Source organism: Trifolium pratense, linkage group LG3, assembly GCF_020283565.1.
Source record: "Trifolium pratense cultivar HEN17-A07 linkage group LG3, ARS_RC_1.1, whole genome shotgun sequence".
NCBI lineage: Eukaryota > Viridiplantae > Streptophyta > Magnoliopsida > Fabales > Fabaceae > Trifolium > Trifolium pratense.
Window position 1 is genome coordinate 26,757,292 of NC_060061.1, and position 21,140 is coordinate 26,778,431.

Below are 21,140 nucleotides of genomic sequence, written 5' to 3' on the forward strand. Positions count from 1 at the left end.
AAGAATTTTTTGCTCTTCCAACTAATACTTGCTTGTACTTGACACTATTCCTTCTGAAGATTGAATAGATGTTCAGTTGCCTTTATTTATTGGATGAGCAAGAGACCCTCATGAATTTCTGAGCAAGAAAGCACATTTGATGGAGCAAGATCTTACCTGTAGATGCAAGTGCGACCACCTCAATAATTGGCAAAACCAATTAATATAGGAGATAGCAACTACCACAGTCGCTGCAGTGGGGCACAGTGTTAAGGATTGCAAAATTCAACTAGTTTATAAATTTAACTCTAGAGCACAAATTAATTGATTACATTGAGTTATTCAAGCTCATGCCACTAATACAAGCATGGCATCCAAGAGATACAGAACAAGAACAAACAGAAACGTTGTTCTGATTTTAATTGCTATGAAACTCTTCACTCTAACAATTACCAGACTAGAGCTTAAAGCACTATGAAATGATCCGGATACACACTGTCCTCAGCATTTGGAGCTCGCTGTGAGAAAACATCCGAGTCTATACTCATCAGTTTATGGCTTTAAATATCAATAGTAATCAAGAAGCTTGTGCATTATTAGCATTTGGCTCAGAATCTATTTCTGATGATTTAGCATCTTCAAATGTTTCCATTTCAACAGCCACGTCATCACTCGTATCAGCCACATCATCACTCGTATCAGCCTCAACCATTACTTCATCATTGTCAGCTACAGGAGGCTCAGGCTCAGCACCATTTTGTGCACCATCAGATTTCTGCTGCTGCTTTTCACTTGCCTTCTCTTGGTCATCTGGCTCTTGTACTGGATCTTGTGGATATGGATCAGCGCAGATTGTCAATGTAGATGTAACTAACAAATTCTACAGAGAAAAACACCATACAGAAGTCAAGCTAGATGTTTAAACAATTTATCTATAATCCATGTACCAACCATAAAAATAAATGATTAACCATTTATAAATACATGACCTTTATTGTTGTTAAATATAACAAATTTGAAAAGCAGTGCACATGTCATATTATGAAGTATACCTTTTCAAGAGCTAAAGCAAGCTTGGAAAGATTTGGATAAATGTTTTTTGCGTCTAATAGAATCTGTTCAATACAAAATATCAGACAACACTGTTCTATATCATCACATTCAACTTACCTCACAATTGATAAAAGAAACAAACTTACCTCACAAACCCTTTGCAATGTAAATGGTGGGCCATCAATAAAACATGTAAGCGCTGGAATCCAGAAAAGCATTTCAAAGTTAATTAGGAAAGATATAGTTCAGCATTTAATAATAACATCTTAAAACTGTTGAAAGAATATAAGCATCAAGGTAACACATGGCATATGCAACCTTAAAAAGATCATTATTCAAAAGAGATTTTGGCAGGCAAATGATTAAGAAAGGACAGGGTCTGGGTTGGGTCTACAAAAATTTATATCCAAAACCATTGTTTATCGGCTAAATGAGTGTCAAAATCAGGTCAATCCAGTTCAACTGTGAACTGCTCCAGTCAAGGCTCAAGACTGTAAGACAGGTAACAGAAGAGTAATTGCCACCGAATGACAAATTGAACTTATTCAAAATTTATTGGCATTAGATGCACCAGGGGAGAGTGAGTACCAAATACGGATCCCACGGCTCTAAAATAATGCTTTTATTAGTTCTTTCCAAAATTAATTTAAATATTTTACAATACTCACGCACTTAAGACTAATAAAATATCAATATAATTTTCAATATTGAAATAACAATATTAAATTCTCACAACTGATGTCTATAAATTTCAATGATACTCAAAAAAATAGTGGAACTACAGGTGGGATACCTTCATCCAATTTGTTCACCAAATCAGAGTAGGATTCTCCTGATGAAGCACGTTGCTGCTCATCTGTTGCTTTTGCCTCGGGGTACTCGGACAATACCTGTACAACACATATAGAGAAAAAGATGACAAGATTAATGTATAAGAATTACGATGTATGAATAATAAAATTCCAATAAACACAATATTAAAAGCTGTACTGTATGTGCTAGCACACCTCTAAGAATCAACATAAAATAAAGAAGAATGCATGCCAGCATACCTCCCCATACCTGCTTCAGCTGAAACGATAACATACTCTTCAGATTATCCCAGTCATGCCTGTTATTGAAAAACTCATCACATTAGTGTTTAAGGTGCATATCCATCTCTAAGACAATTATCTTTCAATTTAGCCACTGTGGTGAATACAATGATAGTGGCTTCCTCTAAAAACAAAGTTAGTAAATAATATGCAAATACTATAAGTACAAGCATATGGAAACTTGAAAAATTTCAAGATTTAGAGCATATTCATCATCATCATCATCATTCAGTAATACTTAAACATCGGAGCTAACAAACACAATCAACATCAGTCTATAGAAGATAGAGGCTAAGGCTAATGATCATTCTTGAACAATAAGTCCTTGCCAATTACCATAACACAAAAATGAACTTAACTGTTAACGTACACACCGACAACAAAAACATAATGATTGGACAATCAAATCAAAACCTCAAGGAAGGAAGGGTGGACAGATAGATAATACAATAACAACAACAACCAAGACTATTCTCCTTAGTTGGACCAGCAGCATAGATCAATCAATGACATAAAAACCTGTCATGTAGTAGGTCCAAAGATAAACCATTTATAACCGGTTTGGACTTTAGTCTTTCTTACTTAATCTCCCTCTACATCTATGATCTAACTATTGGACTCTTTCCTATGTAGTCAGCTCTAATTACCAAACCCAACGTCATATAGCAACACAAGGCAGTTAGGCTGCATCAGAGCTATAATGTTATGATTCAGTGCAATTAAATAATTTTCATTTTCTGGCTACAGTTTAAGATTAGCTCACTGAAGCAACCAAACAAGTAACTGAACTATATCATCATTTCAAAGTATTGGCAAATCGTTAATTTCCATTTGTAATTGGCAACCCATTAGCAATGCAAACTTAACTATATCATTATGTAATTGATGTCTATAACTTCAGCTACTTATACATGTGGCTACATTCGTTCACTTCCATTTACTTAAATCAATTATCAGAGTCTACGCGTTAGTGTTGTGTCTGGTGTATGTGCTTCATAGAATAAATCACAACCAGAAACAGACAAACATTCCTTAATTATCCACCAAGACCATAAATGAAACCAATGCTAATAACAAACAAACTCCAAATCCAAATAACATCATCACTTTCACATCAACAAAAATGAAATCACAAAAGTAACTCTTACCGGAACCTCCCGGTGGAAGCAATATCTTGTATAATCCGAATAACTTCATCCTTTGAAACATCGCTTTTTACTTCTTCGGTATCTCTATAAAATCAACCACAAAAACAAAATTAATTCCAATGGTTTCTCAAACAGAAGAACGAGCTACTGAATTCGAAAATCACCTGTGATTTGAAACTTCAGCCACCGCCACATCGTTTTGTAGATTGTCAGCGCCGTCGCTGGAAGAAACCACCGGTGCGTGCTGCAAATTATCCTGCGGTTGCGTCTCCATGATAATCCCACTACAACCGCATTAAATTAAATTAAATTAAATTAAATTAAATGAGAGATATGGTGAATTTCGACTTCGAACAGTGTATGTATAATAGATTAGATTAGATATAAGTGGAAGAAATAGAATTACCTATATACGTTGTCGTTTTGGAGATTTGAAAGTGAAGTGTGAGTGTTATTTGAGATTTGTGAAAGGTTGTTCCGGTAAGCACTTTGCAGCCTCCGTCGCCGTCACGGAGGAACTGCGTCGTGTCGTGTCGTGTGTGTGAGTGAGAATGTGTGTGTGCCTCTCTGTCACTATAATATGAGTTGGGCTTTGGCACTTATTGAAGCAGTGGACTCACTTCTGGCCTCTGGGCCTGTTTCTTAAAAGATCTTCTCTTGTCACCCTACCGGTTACTCGCGCGTTTTACGTGTTTTCTGTTTTACACTTTCACTACTTAAGTAGCAGACGTTATAAAAATAAAAAAATTTAGAAAATTGGCGTCCGCTACTTAAGTAGTGGTATGATGTTTTTGGGGTGTCCGCTAATTAAGTAGTGGACAGACCGTATTTGGTAAATTCGTAAGGCGCGTAAAAATGGGTAGGGTGATAAAATTAAATCTCGTTTCTTAATATATGACCAATTATAAAATGAAAGTTTCTTTTGGCACGTATGATTTTCTCGCGCACCTTATTTTTACTCATTCGCTATTTAAATAGTGGATAATGTTTGAGAAACTCATAGGTCTATTTATATACTACTCTGTCCCAAAATATAAGGGAAAATTGGTCAAAGAAAGTTGATGTATTTGGTTAAAAATTTGGACTAGATACATCAATTTTAGTTGACCAATTTTCCCTTATATTTTGGGACGGAGGGAGTATATGATGGGTGTTCTTCAACTCTTCTTAAATTGATCAAAATCTCTTCCGCATGTCCCCTCATTTACCGCAAGATATTTTCTTCGCCAGTGCAAATTTTACTGGGAGATACATCCCTCTCCAGAGACATTTATTTATCGATAGTATATTTCCTAGTGTGAGCATTGTATAGGGAGAAGAGCAACCATCAAAATATCTTTTGACTTTAATTTAAAGGAAAATGCTAAACAGTGCCCCCGAGGCATTGTTTAAGGAACCAAATATAGTAATATCATATTAAAGTTTGTGCAGTCAACGCCTCGAAAGTCTAAAAAGTGTTATTTTCAATTTTAAAATTTCCTTTTTTAGTTTCCTTAACCAGTGCCCCGGAGACACCGATTAGCATGACCCTAATTTAAATGCGTATTAACTTTAACACAACATATCATCACATCCAACGTCTTCTTTTTCACTTTGTTATCAACTTCATCCTCACAAATAAAAATTTAATCTTCATAGCCAACAATTTTTACAAAAGGAGCATGCACTCTTCTATTTTCTTCTTTTGATTGTTTTTGGAAGATTTATCAAAAACCATAATTTGTTGATTTTTTTTTTTTTAATGATTTCACCATCTCGTGTACTCTTTCCTGCTAAAATTGACTGTACAAGCAGTTTATAATATTTAAAAGTGAATTCAATAAAAGTAATGTTTGTTCTTCATTTTCAATATCGTCATATGTGTCCATATATAATCTTTTATCTTTTACTAGTAAAAGGAATGTTGAGTTGCTCACAAACAAGCATTGTGATGATGTGGCACTCTATAAAAAAAGTTTACAATCTCTATTAAAACCTTTTCATATTTCATATAATAGAGTTACTCTAATAATAAACAATAATAATATATTAAAAAAAAAAACTAACACAATTTATTGTTGTTGAATTGAGACAAAAATGAATTGCAAGCAATGAAAGGTGGAACGATGCATCATGTTATTGTTTTAACTAATTGCATTGTAATATATTATTATAAATATATATTGTATGTTACAATTCCCTATTAATGCAATTGAAAACAAAGAATTCTTTGAGACACTAATATTGAATATGTAAATTTAGCTAATTATCAAACACAAACTCTATATAAAGTTAACTCAAAAGCCAATTATCACCACCACCATATTAGGAAGTCTACCTTCTATGTTTTAACAAAATTTTAATTTATCTATCTCATGGCAAAAACTCTATGGTTTCTTTGTCTAACATCTCCATGAGAAAAAGTTCATGAGAAAAGATTATGCATCTTCACCTTCCATATGTTAAAGTTACACATTATAGTGTCTTGAATTGATTTAAAAGTTATTGTGTGCATATATATAGTTACATCATAAGTATATTGGTTTTTGTCCAATATTGTGTGCATATATAATAATATATTAAAAAAAAACTAACACAATTTATTGTTGTTGAATTGAGACAAAAATGAATTGCAAGCAATGAAAGGTGGAACGATGCATCATGTTATTGTTTTAACTAATTGCATTGTAATATATTATTATAAATATATATTGTATGTTACAATTCCCTATTAATGCAATTGAAAACAAAGAATTCTTTGAGACACTAATATTGAATATGTAAATTTAGCTAATTATCAAACACAAACTCTATATAAAGTTAACCCAAAAGCCAATTATCACCACCACCATATTAGGAAGTCTACCTTCTATGTTTTAACAAAATTTTAATTTATCTATCTCATGGCAAAAACTCTATGGTTTCTTTGTCTAACATCTCCATGAGAAAAAGTTCATGAGAAAAGATTATGCATCTTCACCTTCCATATGTTAAAGTTACACATTATAGTGTCTTGAATTGATTTAAAAGTTATTGTGTGCATATATATAGTTACATCATAAGTATATTGGTTTTTGTCCTTGGTAGGTGATGATGTCTGACCTCTTAGAATATCAGGTATGTCTACATGTGATTGATTAAGAAATTGATATACATATATGTGATAGTTGCCTATTAATATGTTTGTAAATTGGAATTTTTCTATTACTCTGAGTTTAGAAGATCTCTAATCATTTTTTATATTTCTTTTTTAGGTTGGATTTTTTTTAAATATCAACCGGTGTTTTGTTCGATGATTAATTAAACTTTGATCGAGTTGAATCGATTAATACGAATATGACTATTTTTTCATGTGAAGGAGGAGAACAAGATAAAATATATTTCTATTTTTGTTTACGTTGCATCCTTACTCCTTATAAAGCCTATGAAATGACACATCATGTAAGGATGTGTATTTAACTCTAATGGCAGTTTGTAAACTATCATTTTTTTAATTGATATAATGTTTGTAATTAGACAACTTTTCTTTTTCATTTATTATTTTATTAGTCTAATGTTTTAGCTTATTTGTTTCTTGTTTTCTTTTTCATTTATTATTTTATATAAGGTAAAAGATTTGTATAAAAAATTGTTGATTAATGGGAATATAATTGAGACAAAAATGAATTGCAAGCAATGAAAGGTGGAACGATGCATCATGTTATTGTTTTAACTAATTGCATTGCAATATATTATTATAAATATATATTGTATGTTACAATTCCCTATTAATGCAATTGAAAACAAAGAATTCTTTGAGACACTAATATTGAATATGTAAATTTAGCTAATTATCAAACACAAACTCTATATAAAGTTAACCCAAAAGCTAATTATCACCACCACCATATTAGGAAGTCTACCTTCTATGTTTTAACAAAATTTTAATTTATCTATCTCATGGCAAAAACTCTATGGTTTCTTTGTCTAACATCTCCATGAGAAAAAGTTCATGAGAAAAGATTATGCATCTTCACCTTCCATATGTTAAAGTTACACATTATAGTGTCTTGAATTGATTTAAAAGTTATTGTGTGCATATATATAGTTACATCATAAGTATATTGGTTTTTGTCCTGGGTAGGTGATGATGTCTGACCTCTTAGAATATCAGGTATGTCTACATGTGATTGATTAAGAAATTGATATACATATATGTGATAGTTGCCTATTAATATGTTTGTAAATTGGAATTTTTGTATTACTCTAAGTTTAGAAGATCTCTAATCATTTTTTATATTTCTTTTTTAGGTTGGATTTTTTTTTAAATATCAACCGGTGTTTTGTTCGATGATTAATTAAACTTTGAGTTGAATCGATTAAGACGAATATGACTATTTTTTCATGTGAAGGAGGAGAACAAGATAAAACATATTTCTATTTTTGTTTACGTTGCATCCTTGCTCCTTATAAAGCCTATGAAATGACACATCATGTAAGGATGTGTATAATGGCAGTTTGTAAACTATCATTTTTTTTAATTGATATAATGTTTGTAATTAGACAACTTTTCTTTTTCATTTATTATTTTATTAGTCTAATGTTTTAGCTTATTTGTTTCTTGTTTTCTTTTTCATTTATTATTTTATATAAGGTAAAAGATTTGTATAAAAAATTGTTGATTAATGGGAATATAATTAATTTTTTTCATGTGAATAAGTTGAAGAGGATAAAAGAGACTTCTATTTATTGATTTTGAAGTACCTTAAAATTTATATAGATCGAGGGTATATTGATGTTGGAGGCATTCAATTAAAATAGGACAATCCAAATAATTTAGAAATATAAATATGTGTCTCATTTTTAAATACTATATTGTCTACAATGTGTAGGTGATCTACTTGATCTCGATCAAGAGAAATATAGAAACAAAAAGAATGTAGAAATTAAAATAAGTTTTTTTTTTGGTAGTTGACACTCAAGTCATGCAGTTCTTATAATTGTAATACATGCAAGAAGTATATTGATTCAACTTGACTTAGAGGTTGTCCAGATATATAATCTTCATGCATTTATCGTATAACACTTGCCTAAATCTGGATGGTTCAATATGAATATATATGAATTTTAATAGACGATCCTATTTTAATCTACGCATGTCATCTTATTCTTACAACCATAAAATGAATCGATGAAAAGAATTGTGCTATGCTAAAAACATGTTAGTTTAAAAATTGTGCTAAATACTTTTTCATCCCACTTAGAATTGTACTAAAAACTTTCTAAATTAAATTAAAAAAAGATAATTTCGCTTTTAAATTATTTCCCTTGGATGAGAGATGAGAGAGAAACAGCGGCGAAACTATTCCTTTGAGATTCACTGTTCACCGTCTTCTTCGTAGCCTTCCTCCCTTAACCGGCCTTTAATTCTCAACATCTTTTACCATGGAAAACTTCTGTATACCCTGGAAATGCCTAGATCCTTCATCTAAACAACCTGTTTCTGAAGAAAAACAAACAAAAGTTCAGAAATCTTTTACTGAAGCGGTTTCAAATGTTTGTGACATTCCTTTGTCGCAGCTTCCCCAAGCTTGCGTTAAAGGTGCTAATCTTGCTATTCCCATCGCAGAAAACGACTATCTTGCAGGAGTTGAAGCCTGCAAACACAATTTGCAAGGAAGAATCATATAGCCAAAAGGTGCAACACCTTTGACAGTGCTTGAATTGAAGAACAAACTAACCCCTCTTTGGAAAGATCTTAATCGTTGGGGTGTCATGTCACTTGGCAAGGGCTTCTATGAGTTCACGTTTACATCCCTCGAAGATGTTAGAAGAGTCAGATCTATCGCCTCATGGAACCTTAATCCTGGTACGTTAAAGCTTTTCGCGTGGTCCAGTGATTTCAATCCTAGGGCCCAGCAAAACTCATCAGCTCAGGTTTGGGTAAGATTATATGGCTTATCACAAGAATATTGGAGAAAAAATATACTTTTCACTATTGCAAGTAGTTTAGGAACACCAATTTGCACTGATTCTGTTACAGCCAAACCCTTGTTGGAAAGAACATTTGGTCAATTTGCTAGGGTTTTGATTGACACGGACCTTACACAAACCTTAAGGGACAAAGTTCTTGTGGAAAGGAAAGGTTTTGCCTTTTTGGTTAATATCGAATATGAGAACTTGCCGAATTTCTGCACAAACTGCAAGGTTATTGGTCATTATGTGGCCAATTGCAAAAAGTTAATTCCAATTGATGATGGGAAATTTGACAAAGACATCAGAGATAGAAGAACAACAAATAAAGAACCTAAGAAGGTGTTTGTGCCAACCAAAGAGGGTAGACAAGGGCAGGGTACCTCATAAAGAATTGCAAATGTTGAAAAAACAAATGAAAATAATGATGAATTGGTGATTGTTGAAACTGATAAAGATTTGGCAGATAAGAGTCTTAATCCAAAGCCTCATGACCAACAAAGAGATGACAGCTCAAATAGTGGAAAAGATAAAGAGGTGGCAAATATGAATGATCAATTTAACATAATTGGTAATTCAAATCAGTCTCCACAGTCAGACAAGTCACAATGTTCAACTAGTCAAGGTTCAAAGACCGATAAAGAAACTACTATTAGTCACAATAGATTTGAAGTTCTTACTACTCAAAACATTGATGATATTGATGTAGAAGCTACAGAAGAAACTCCTGTGATAGATATAGAAAGCACCAAAGACACTGAAGGTGTGGAAGACACACAAGTGGAGGTGGTTTTGAACAAAGATGAAACTTTAAGATTAGAAACTAATGTTGCCAACAAAACAACGGAATTCTTGAATCAATCATGGGCAAATATGGTAGATGCAGAAGAAGAAGAATTGAAGACACAAGAGATTGCAGAACATGAAAATCTGGTTTCTAAAACTAGATCAGCCCCTTTGCCTATTGTGAAATCAAAAACAAAAGCTAAGAATCAGAAGCAAGTTTCTTCGAGTTCTTATGGAACCAGGTCTAAGCTGACAGGTAATACCAAGCCTGTCAAATGAGGTGCTTATTTTGGAATTTGAGGGGTTTGGCCAACTCCCCTACAAGACTGGCCTTGAAGAGACTTATTTTGAGTAATAATCCTGACTTCATTCTTCTTGCTGAACCTTGGATGAAAGTTATTGATTTTCCTAGACAATGGTTAGCTAATTTGGGTCTTAAAATCTTTGCCGTGAATAATAGAGATAATTTAGATCCTAATCTTTGGTGTCTTTGTAAATTAAGCCTTAATCCCAATGTCATTGCTTTTGATGATCAACAAGTTTCTTTTTCATTTAGTGATAATGGGAATTCTATGTATATAGCTGCTATATATGCTTCTACTTGTCATCTTAAAAGAAGATTTCCTTGGCAAAATTTATCAAATCTTCAAATTCAATTTTCAGCCCCTTGGTGTTTCTTAGGTGATTTTAATTCAATTATGGGTGCTCATGAGCATAGTGGTTCTTTAACTCCTGCTAGAGCCGCAATTGATGATTTTCAGAATTGGACTGATAGTAATTTACTTCTGCATTTGCCTACTTCTGGTGCTTACTTCACTTGGAACAATGGTAGAGGTGGTACAAGACACATTGAGAGGAGATTAGATAGGACAATTTGTAATCAGGATTGGATTGATTGTTGCACCTCCATCAGTTGTACAACTTTAGTGAGAAACAGGTCTGACCATTACCCTTTGTTACTTGATTTTCAAAGTAGTACTATTAAGTTCATGTCAAGCTTTAAATTTCTTAGAATGTGGTCCACACATGATAATTGTAAAGAGGTTATTGTTAATAGTTGGAAGGAGTCAGTAGTTGGATGCCCCATGTATATATTGAGCTCTAAACTGAAAAGATTGAAAGAAAAGCACAAGATTTGGAATAAAGATGTCTTTGGTAACATACATGATCATGTGAAAGAAGCTGAGCAACAGGTTTTGAGCATACAGTTGCAGATTCATAATAATGGTCGCTCTGACCAGCTTATGAATTTAGAAAAAATTGCACAAAGTGAATTGGATAAAGCTCTTGAAAGACAAGATTTGTTTTGGAAAGAAAAAGCAAGATCTAGATGGCACTTTGAAGGTGATAGAAACACTGCTTATTTCCATAGGCTTGCAAAAGTCAAAAGTGCTACTAAACTCATTACCTCTATGAGAAATGGAAATGGTGTTATTCATGATCCAGCTCTTTTGTCTGACCATGTTGTTAATTATTTTCAAAATCTTTTTTGTTCTAATCCTCTTATGCAGGATCCCTTACTTGTTGATGATGTCATTCCTTCCTTGGTCTCTGAAAATGTTAACAACTTGTTAACCATGTTACCATCTAAAGAGGAAATCAAATCTGCAGTTTTTGCTCTCAACAAAGATGGTGCCCCAGGACCTGATGGCTTTGGAGCTTATTTTTATCAAGAATATTGGGATATAATTAAAGATGATGTTGTCAATGCAGTCATTCAATTCTTCACATCTGGGTGGATTCTTCCAAACTTCAACTCCAACACTCTGATTCTTATACCCAAATCTGAAAATGCTGATACTATTGATAAATTCAGGCCTATAGCTTTGGCTAATTTCAAATTTAAGATAATTTCCAAAGTCCTTGCAGACAGGCTAGCTCAAATCCTACCTACTATCATCACTAAGGAACAAAGAGGGTTTGTGCATGGTAGGAACATTAAGGATTGCATTGGCTTAGCTTCTGAGGCCATTAATCTCCTTCATAACAAAGCTTTTGGTGGTAACTTAGCCTTGAAAATTGACATCTCAAAAGCATTTGATACTCTCGACTAGTCCTTTCTTCTTAGAGTTTTGCAAAAGTTTGGTTTCAACAGCCAGTTTTGCAATTGGATTAAAGTAATTCTTGAGTCTGCAAACATTTCAATTTCCTTTAATGGAGCTCAACATGGATTCTTCAAATGTAAGAGGGGTGTTAGACAAGGTGATCCACTGTCCCCTCTTCTTTTTTGTTTAGCAGAAGAAGTTCTGAGTAGAGGCATAACTAAATTAGTGGCAGATGGTAAAGTTGATCTCATCAAGGCCTCCAGAAACAATTATGTTCCATCTCATTGTCTTTATGCAGATGACATAATGGTGTTCTGCAGAGGTAAGTTATCTTGTCTTCAAGCTCTTAAAAGCTTGTTCACGGATTATGCCAATTGTTCAGGTCAAGTGATCAATGCTTCAAAGTCTACTATTTATTCAGGGGGCATTTCTCAAGTTAGACTAACTCAAATTGTGAATTTAATTGGTTTCAACATTGGTTCACTCCCTTTCACTTACCTTGGTGTTCCTATCTTTAAAGGGAGACCTAAGGCTAGATACTTTATTCCAATTGCTGACAAAATTAAATCCAAGCTTTCAGCTTGGAAAGCCTCTCTTTTGTCCATCGCAGGAAGGACTCAACTTGTCAAATTTGTCATTCAAAGCATGCTTGTCTACAACATTTCCATTTATTCATGGCCTGTTGCTCTTTTAAAAACAATTGAAGGCTGGACTAGAAACTTTATATGGAGTGGAGATATAGCTCAGAGGAAACTGGTTACAGTTTCTTGGAAGAAAGTTTGTGCTCCATATGAGGAAGGTGGGCTTGGTTTAAGATCTCTAATTAGTACTAATGAAGCTGCAAATCTTAAACTTTGCTGGGATCTTTTGCACTCTAATGAGGACTGGGCTGCAATCCTTAAAAGTAGAGTTTTGAGAGGACAACAAGTTATTAAACATCACATTTTCTCTTCTTTGTGGAGTAGTATAAAAAATGAAATACCTGTTATCAAAGAAAATTCAAGTTGGAATGTAGGCACAGGTCAGTTGATTAATCTTTGGCATGATACTTGGTGTGGAATTCCTTTACAACAATCCCTTAATATTCCTCAGAATGTGTCCATTTGGCTCCCTCAGCTTGTCAGTGATTTAATCTTAAATCATCAGTGGCACATACCACCTCTTCTGGAAAACATGTTTCCAAATCTCTTGTCCATGGTTCAACACATTACACTCCCAGTTGAAGAAACCCTTGACCAGCTTTGTTGGAATAATTCTCCATCAGGTATGATTTCAATGAAGTTAGCATATGATTTCAAGAGAAAACATTATACTCCAAAACATTGGGCTAAATCTATTTGGAGTATAGATATTCCACCATCAAAATCATTATTAGTTTGGAGATTGATGCATGATAAGGTCCCCACTGATGATAAATTAATGGAGAGGGGCTGTAACATTCCTTCAATGTGTTCTCTTTGTCACACTCATTCTGAATCCACCTTTCATTTGTTCTTTGAGTGTAATTTTGCTTTTTCTCTTTGGTGCTGGATGGCTTCAATTCTGAACACTACTTTGCATTTTCAATCCATCGAAGATATTTGGCTTTTGTGTGATGGTTCTTGGTCTCCTCAATGCAAGATAACAATTAAAGCTGCTATTGTTAATCTACTGAACTCTATTTGGCATGCTAGAAACATTGCTAGATTTAATAACAAAACAACTCATTGGAAGACTGCACTTGCTTGGATTTTGTCTAACACTTCTCTCACAGGTAACAAAACTATTGGTGTTGCCTCTCCATCTATGACAGAATTCATGGTTCTAAAAAATTTAAATGTTAATTTGCATCCTCCTAAGCCAACTGTTCTTAAAGAAGTCTTTTGGCAGCCTCCATTGGAGCATTGGGTGAAGTGTAACACAGATGGGGCCTCTAACTCTTTTACCTCATCTTGTGGTGGCATTTTTAGAAACCACAATGCAGATTTTTTATGTTGTTTTGCAGAGAATACAGGTTTGAAATCAGCATTCATGGCAGAGATCTGTGGTGCTATGAGAGCTATAGAACTAGCTAATTGTAGGAATTGGAAAAATCTTTGGCTTGAGTCAGATTCTACTCTTGTTGTCATGGCTTTTAATTCATCTGTATTAGTTCCTTGAGAGCTAAGTAATAGATGGAGGAATTGTCTCAGAATCACTAGAAGCATGAATTTTGTGGTCTCCCATGTGTATAGGGAGGGTAACCAATGTGCAGATGGTTTGGCAAACATTGGTCTTACTATTGATAGGTTTACTATATGGAATGAGCTTCCTCAACAAATTAGTGGTTTTTTTGTTGATAATAGTTTGGGTAAGCCTAGTTTCAGGCTTATCCGTGTGTAAGGAGGTTTTGGCCTAGTCCCCCTCCTTCTTTTGTTTTTCTCTCTCTCTCTCTCTCTCTCTCTCTCTCTATATATATATATATATATATATATATATATATATATATATATATATTTTGAGGCAGTAGCACTTTGCTACTCCTCTTTTGGGGAAAAAAATTAAAAAAAGACAAAAATTATTAAATAAAAATTGTTGATGCTCATTTGTCAAAATAAATTTTAGAAATTATTAAAACCGTAGATGTTAAAATATATTTACATATATTTAGAAAATATAATCACACATATATTTAAACATATTTACACACAACTAAAATTCACCAATAATTAAAAAATTATTAATTTAATTTACATAATAATATAACTTTTTGGATAAATTAAGTACATATTCTAAAAGAATGTTTACGTTACGGCTGAAAATAAAATAGTGGAATATTTATAAGAATAAGATGACATTTTTTTAAGCAAATAAGAAGATGACACATGTTAAATCTTAAATTCATCTATACGACTTTCTTTACCTTAACTAAATAACTAAACTTAAATTCAAATATATAAAATCTTCGTCCAAACTTATATATTGACAACAACAAATATTCAGGTTTATATAATATAATAAGAAAAATAAAATAAATGTTCAAGAAAATATTAAATTAGAGGGACAAAAACTAACAATAATTTTGAAGAGACACAAACCTCACAAAGAAAAATAAAAACAAACCAAAAACAAAAGGATCAAGCAAAAAAAAAAAAAAAAGTGAACCAAACAATAGACTAAAAAATTGGGACTAATAAAGTTGGAATAAAATTTCACCAAGTGAATAAGTGAGAATAAACTCTAAAAGAACGAGAGATGAGTGTAGATAAGCTATTTGAAACCTTAAATTGCATAGAACGTAGTAAGCAAATACGCTATTTGATACATAATTTTCGAAAAATGAGATCACGTGGAACAAATAGTCAAATCCACCGTATATGAATCATATTCTATAATCAAAACTTATTTTAAAATTTCTCATGAGCAATATTGTCTATAAGTATAATTAGGTATGCCTCAAACTTTTATTGAAAATAATAATAAAATAAGAGATACATCAAAAATAAAAAACAAAGTGACATTTGATTATAAAATTGCAACTCATATAAAGAAAACTAAAATCTTATATGATTACACTAATAAAATAAAAAATGATACATCCTTTCAAACTTATGAAATATTATAAGAGATCTATTACATTAAAATATAGGCTTAATTGCAGTTTTGACCCTTCAAGTTTCACAATTGTTTGATTTTGGTCCCCCGCGTTTCGATTGCTTGATTTTAACCCCCTAAGTTTCACAATTGCTTGATGTTAGCCCTCCAAGTTTCAATTGCTCGATTTTGGCCCCCCAAGTTTACCCCCTTTTGCATTTACTAGCCCCCGTTGAATATTTTGATTAAAAATTGGTTATGTGACATTTTAAAATTAAATAAGTATTTAAAAATAAATAAATAAATTACAAATTGTTTTTTAAAAACTAAATTATAAAATATATTTTTTATTATATGTAGTTTATAAAATAATTTTGTTATATAAAAAAGTAAAAAAACATTTTATGAACTATTTTTTAAAAACTTTGTAAACTTTTTTTTAAATAAAAAATAATTATTAAACCTTTTATTAAAAAAACAATTTTTTACATTTTTATAAAAGCAAATATTATTATTTTTTAATTTTTTTTATTTAAAACATATTTTTTATTTTAAAAAATGTCACATAAGCAATTTTTAGTCAAAAAAGTCAATGGGGGCTGACAAATGCAAAAGGGGGTATACTTGGGGAGCCAAAATCGAGCAATTGAAACTTGGAGGGCTAAAATCAAACAATTGTAAAACTTAAGGGGTTAAAATCAAGCAATTGAAATGTGGGGGGCCAAAATCAAGCAATTGTGAAACTTGGGGGACCAAAACTGCATTTAATAAAAAATCTAATATTTCTAAACAACTATTTTATTTACTCATATATTAATATTAAATATAATCATATTTTAAAATAATATCTATTATTTAACTATATGTGAATAATTATTTTTTATTTATAAAAATATTTTAATTATATATTTTAATCAAACCCGTGCAAAGACGGGTTTACCCCTAGTAAGCGTGTAATTGGAAGAATTGTAATATTTAATCATAGTCTGTTCTAAATTTGTTTCCATTTAAAAATGCACAAAACTAGTCAATCGGGCTCTACATACCACTTTGATTTTTTTTGGTTACTACATACCACTTTGTTTGAAAAAAACAAACTTAAGATTCTCCATAATGCGAGATTATTTCTACCAACAACACCTATGTAGTTAAATAATAATCTTTTATATTATAAGCTTGTATACACAAGGCAATATTTATAACCACTATGACAAGTATACCAATTGTGATTAAAATTATGTGCAATTGTGATTAAAATTATGTGCAATAATTGATAAGCACCATCAATTTTAAAAGTTTATCATATCAAAATTATTGTTGACTATATTATTCATCACGAAATATTTTTATGTCTTTTCTGATCAATGATTTTTTTTCTGCCGGATCATAAATTTAGAGAATAGTTATCATGTGAGATTTGAAAAGTTATTATGATTTGGAAAGTTATTATCAAACTCAGTTCTACTAAATCAATTTTTTTTTGCAATACAACCAAACACAAACATAGTCATGTCACTAATCACATTCATTATTTTGATTTTAACACTACAGATTTAATATTAACCGATGACCAATTGATACAATATGCACTAGCAGATATTGAGATGATGTTACGTAGTTGTGGGAAGAATTTAAAAGATTATCATCCAATGCCTAGAGCAGACACATCATTAGTTCCTGATATACAAAATAGTTTAATACACGACGGATTGAATAATAGCAGACAATCATTAGCTGAGGAACATGTTAGATTGATGTCAACTATGACTTCAGAGCAACGTAAAGTATACGACACAATAATGACAAGAGTTAACGAAAACAAACCTGGTATGTTTTTCTTTATGATTATGGCGGTACAGAGAAGACATTTATCTGAAGGGCCATGTCAGCCGCATTACGCTCAAAAGGTGAGATAGTTTTAACAGTTGCCTCAAGTGAGATCGCTACATTGCTTATACCTGGCGGTAGAACAGCACATTCAAGGTTTTGTATTCCTCTAAATGTTGACAAGTTTTCAACATGTACCATAGTTCCTAAAAGCCCTTTTGCGCTATTAATACAAAAAGCAAAGCTCATTATATGGGATGAAGCACCAATGATGCACAAACACTGTTTCAAAGCTGTTGATCGAACTTTAAAAGATATTCTCAAGTCTTTTGATGAAAAAAATAAACACATTCCCTTCGGTGGAAAAGTTGTTGTTTTTGGCGGAGATTTTAGACAAATTCTACTAGTAATACCCAAAGATACAAGGCCAGAAGTTGTTCATGCTACTATTAATTCTTCGGTTCTTTGGAATTTTTGTGAAGTTTTAACATTGAGTAAAAATACGAGGCTTCTCGGTGGTGCTTCAAGTGCAGACGTTGAACAAAGAAGATTGTTTTCTGAATGAGTTTTGTGTGTTGGCGATGGAGAAATTGGAGATGACAACGAGGATGATTTAAAACTTGGCATTCCATCAGATTTATTGATTCCAAATTCAGGTGATCCTCTTGCTTTCTATTGTTGAAAACACATATCCCCAACTTTTACAAAACATGAACGATATAACGTATTTCCAACATAGAGCTATACTAGCTCCTAAAAATTCAATAGTCGACACAATAAATGATTATATGTTGGATTTAATTCATGGGGAAGAAAAAACATATTTGAGTTATGATACTCCACTCACACAAAATGTAGACGGTCAAACAGTGAATGATGTTCATACTCCCGAATTTTTGAACACGATTTCTGCGTCGAGACTTCCAAATCACAAGTTGAGACTCAGGGGCGGACCCATAAATAGATTACCGGTGTGGCTAAATTTTTAGCATTACTGGAAAAAAATTCATCGTTATCTTAATAATTCTGTTAAACAATGAACAACATATAAAATTATTATTAATACACATGTGTATTTAAAAAAAAAACACCAACAATTCAGAAAAATTCTATTTCAAAAAAAGAAATTAACAAACTATATCCAGAAAACTACAAAATTTTTATTCAAAAAAAAAAAGAAAAGACTATAACTTTTTGAATATATGTGAATTCATATTACTATTGTTTGATACATCACAAGATTCTATCTTAGACCAAAATATATAGAACCCAAAATTTTATTAGCTTATAGTTTATTTTGATAAACTAATTCAATTAACTTATAACTTATTAAATTTTATTCAAATTTTACCCATATCTTCTTGAAAAAATTAAACCTATTATATTTTATGTCATTTCATATTTATATGCCACAATCGTTAAAGTTGATTATTATACAATTAAATTATATAACTTAAAATAATACACTTTGTATAACCAAAGAGTTGAATACTATAAACTAATTTGCACTAATATTTAAACTAATATGTATCGAGAGACTTACGGTCATTAATAATAAACTCTAAACTAATATTTACATTAATATTTGTACAAATATGTATACAGAATAATTTAAAATTATTTATAAAAATTTTATTATTATTTTTAAAAAATATTTGGGCTGGCTGGTGTGGCTATAGAGCCACACCAAGCCTCACACAGATCCGCCCCTGTTGAGACTTAAAGTTGGAGTTTCAGTTATGCTATTAAGGAATTTGAATAAAAAATTAGGATTATGCAATGGAACAAGACTTATTATTACGAGATTGGGAAAACTTGCTTTTGAAGGAAAAATTATTTCATGAAGTAATATTGGTGATCAGGTTTTCATACTTATATTTTCTCTGACACCATCTGACGTGAGAATTCCTTTTAAATTTCAACGGAGACAATTTCCTATAATGATTTCTTTTCGATGACTATTAATAAGAGTCAGGGACAATCTTTAAAGCATGTTGGGATATATCTTCCGTCGCCAGTGTTTTCACATGGCCAGATGTATGTTGCAATTTCAAAAGTTACTTCTTGAAATGGATTAAAAATATTGATCATCGATGACGACGGTGAAGATACGACTGAGACTTCGAATGTGGTCTATAAGGAAGTCTTCCGTAATATAACATAATTTTCTTTGTATGAATATTTATCCAAAATTATTGTTAAACTATCGTTTAATGTTACTCAACTTTTTTCATATACCTTACGTTATTTGAATTGTCATATCTTATTTAATCATTATATATCTTATGTCTAATCAGACCCGTGCACCGGACGGGTCGATGTTCTAGTATGTAAATAAACTTCTGTGGTGAGTTCAGAACACCAAATGTCTTCAAGAGGAGTTCCATATATACCTACATTAATACTCCCTCCGTCCCATTTTATAAGACATTTTTTGACTAAATATATTATTCATATATCTTGCTTTGACTATTTTTCTAAAAGTATATAAATGTAAATATTATTATATAAGATCTTGATTGATTTGTTTCGTTGTATATTTTTAAAATATCAAATTTCTATAATTTTTACTAGTAGAGAATTAAAGATATTTTTAATAAAAAATATGTATTGACATGTGCGGTGGTCAAAGAGTTATTTATTATATTTTGGGACAGAGGGGGCAGATGTTTACCGTTTTTAATAGTTCAAGTAGATTATATTTTTTCGGTGCTAGTTCAAGCATATTTAATTACCATAAAATAAAATAAATTGACAATTTAATTTGTAGCATAGAAGAGTGCCGCAAAAATTAGCTGGGAAAAAAATAGGGCCAAATACATATAGTTTCCATTTAATAAAAACATAAATATATACATAAACTACACAATTCAAAGACAATAGAACACTAACCCTCTAAGAACTCGTAGTCGTGGGTGTGACTGCAAATTTCAGCGAAATTTGTAAAGCTCAATGCATAGTTACCTATTTACGAAGTCTGGGAAATCTACACCTTAGCCTTAATTTGAAAGAACAACTTGTATGGATGGAGAGTTGTCTTGTAGACTGTAGTGACACACTGAAACACTGAAACACTGAAGAATGACATTTGGTATGCTTCTCCTTCTTCAATCTTGGATTGAAACATATACAGGAGCTGCTTCCTAATGGTTGCATGTATTTTGCCACCCTAAAAAAAAAATTAATAAACAAACTTAAGTTGGAAAAATGAAAAATGAGTGTGAAATTTACCTTCTCATCAACTAAAATAATCTCTACTGAGTTGGTCTCAGAAGGATTAAGGAATGCAGGGACCCCTTCCAAAGTTGCAAAATTCAAACCTTGATGCGGATTCGCTCCTGATCAAGACAAATATCAGCAATATCATCAAAGTTGGAGACATTGTTACGTAATGTGGTCTATAAGGAAGTCTTCCGTAATCTAACATAATTTTCTTTGTATGAATATTTATCCAAAATTATTGTTAAACTATCGTTTAATGTTACTCAACTTTTTTCATATACCTTACATTATTGGAATTATATATCTTACAGCTAATCAGACCCGTGCACCGCACGGGTTGATGTTCTAGTTATTACTACGTTTTAAAAAAGTTTTTCTAATTTGACTTTAATTTTTTATTTAGAAGTAGTAAGAGAAATAATTTGATGCAGAGGGTGTACTATATTACTCCCTCTAGTCCTTATTATAATAGAATTTTAACATTTTAAATTCATTGTAAAACT

The 21,140-nt window shown here is 31.8% G+C and overlaps 2 protein-coding genes and 1 pseudogene across 2 annotated transcripts; 2 read left to right on the forward strand and 1 right to left on the reverse strand.

The window, feature by feature from the left end:
• Positions 1 to 248: 248 nt before the first annotated feature.
• LOC123915749 (serine/threonine-protein phosphatase 4 regulatory subunit 2) lies at positions 249 to 3,892 on the reverse strand. The gene is made up of 8 exons (XM_045966968.1): positions 3,681 to 3,892; positions 3,439 to 3,558; positions 3,275 to 3,358; positions 2,095 to 2,143; positions 1,826 to 1,922; positions 1,179 to 1,231; positions 1,032 to 1,094; positions 249 to 859 (listed from the first exon to the last, which is right to left on the reverse strand). Exons 2-8 carry the CDS (start codon positions 3,546 to 3,548, stop codon positions 557 to 559), a joined length of 759 nt encoding a protein of 252 aa, XP_045822924.1. The 5' UTR covers positions 3,549 to 3,558; positions 3,681 to 3,892; the 3' UTR covers positions 249 to 556.
• Positions 3,893 to 9,007: 5,115 nt separating this feature from the next.
• LOC123914862 lies at positions 9,008 to 10,239 on the forward strand. The gene is made up of 3 exons (XM_045966026.1): positions 9,008 to 9,584; positions 9,672 to 10,138; positions 10,234 to 10,239. The coding sequence occupies exons 1-3, from the start codon at positions 9,008 to 9,010 to the stop codon at positions 10,237 to 10,239; spliced, it is 1,050 nt and encodes a 349-aa protein (XP_045821982.1).
• An 8,012-nt stretch (positions 10,240 to 18,251) lies between these two features.
• On the forward strand, positions 18,252 to 19,483 carry LOC123918716 (annotated as a pseudogene).
• The last annotated feature ends 1,657 nt before the right edge of the window (positions 19,484 to 21,140 follow it).

Excerpts from the sequence above, each read along its gene's own strand:
- LOC123914862 (XM_045966026.1), top strand. The coding sequence starts at position 9,008 with ATGTCACTTGGCAAGGGCTTCTATGAGTTCACGTTTACATCCCTCGAA. Across the intron at positions 9,585-9,671 it reads AGAGGGTAGACAAGGGCAGG|ATAAGAGTCTTAATCCAAAG; the intron begins GTACCTCATAAA and ends AAGATTTGGCAG.
- LOC123915749 (XM_045966968.1), bottom strand. The coding sequence starts at position 3,548 with ATGGAGACGCAACCGCAGGATAATTTGCAGCACGCACCGGTGGTTTCT. Across the intron at positions 1,232-1,825 it reads GGTGAACAAATTGGATGAAG|CGCTTACATGTTTTATTGAT; the intron begins GTATCCCACCTG and ends TCTGGATTCCAG. Across the intron at positions 860-1,031 it reads TTGCTTTAGCTCTTGAAAAG|AATTTGTTAGTTACATCTAC; the intron begins GTATACTTCATA and ends TTTTCTCTGTAG.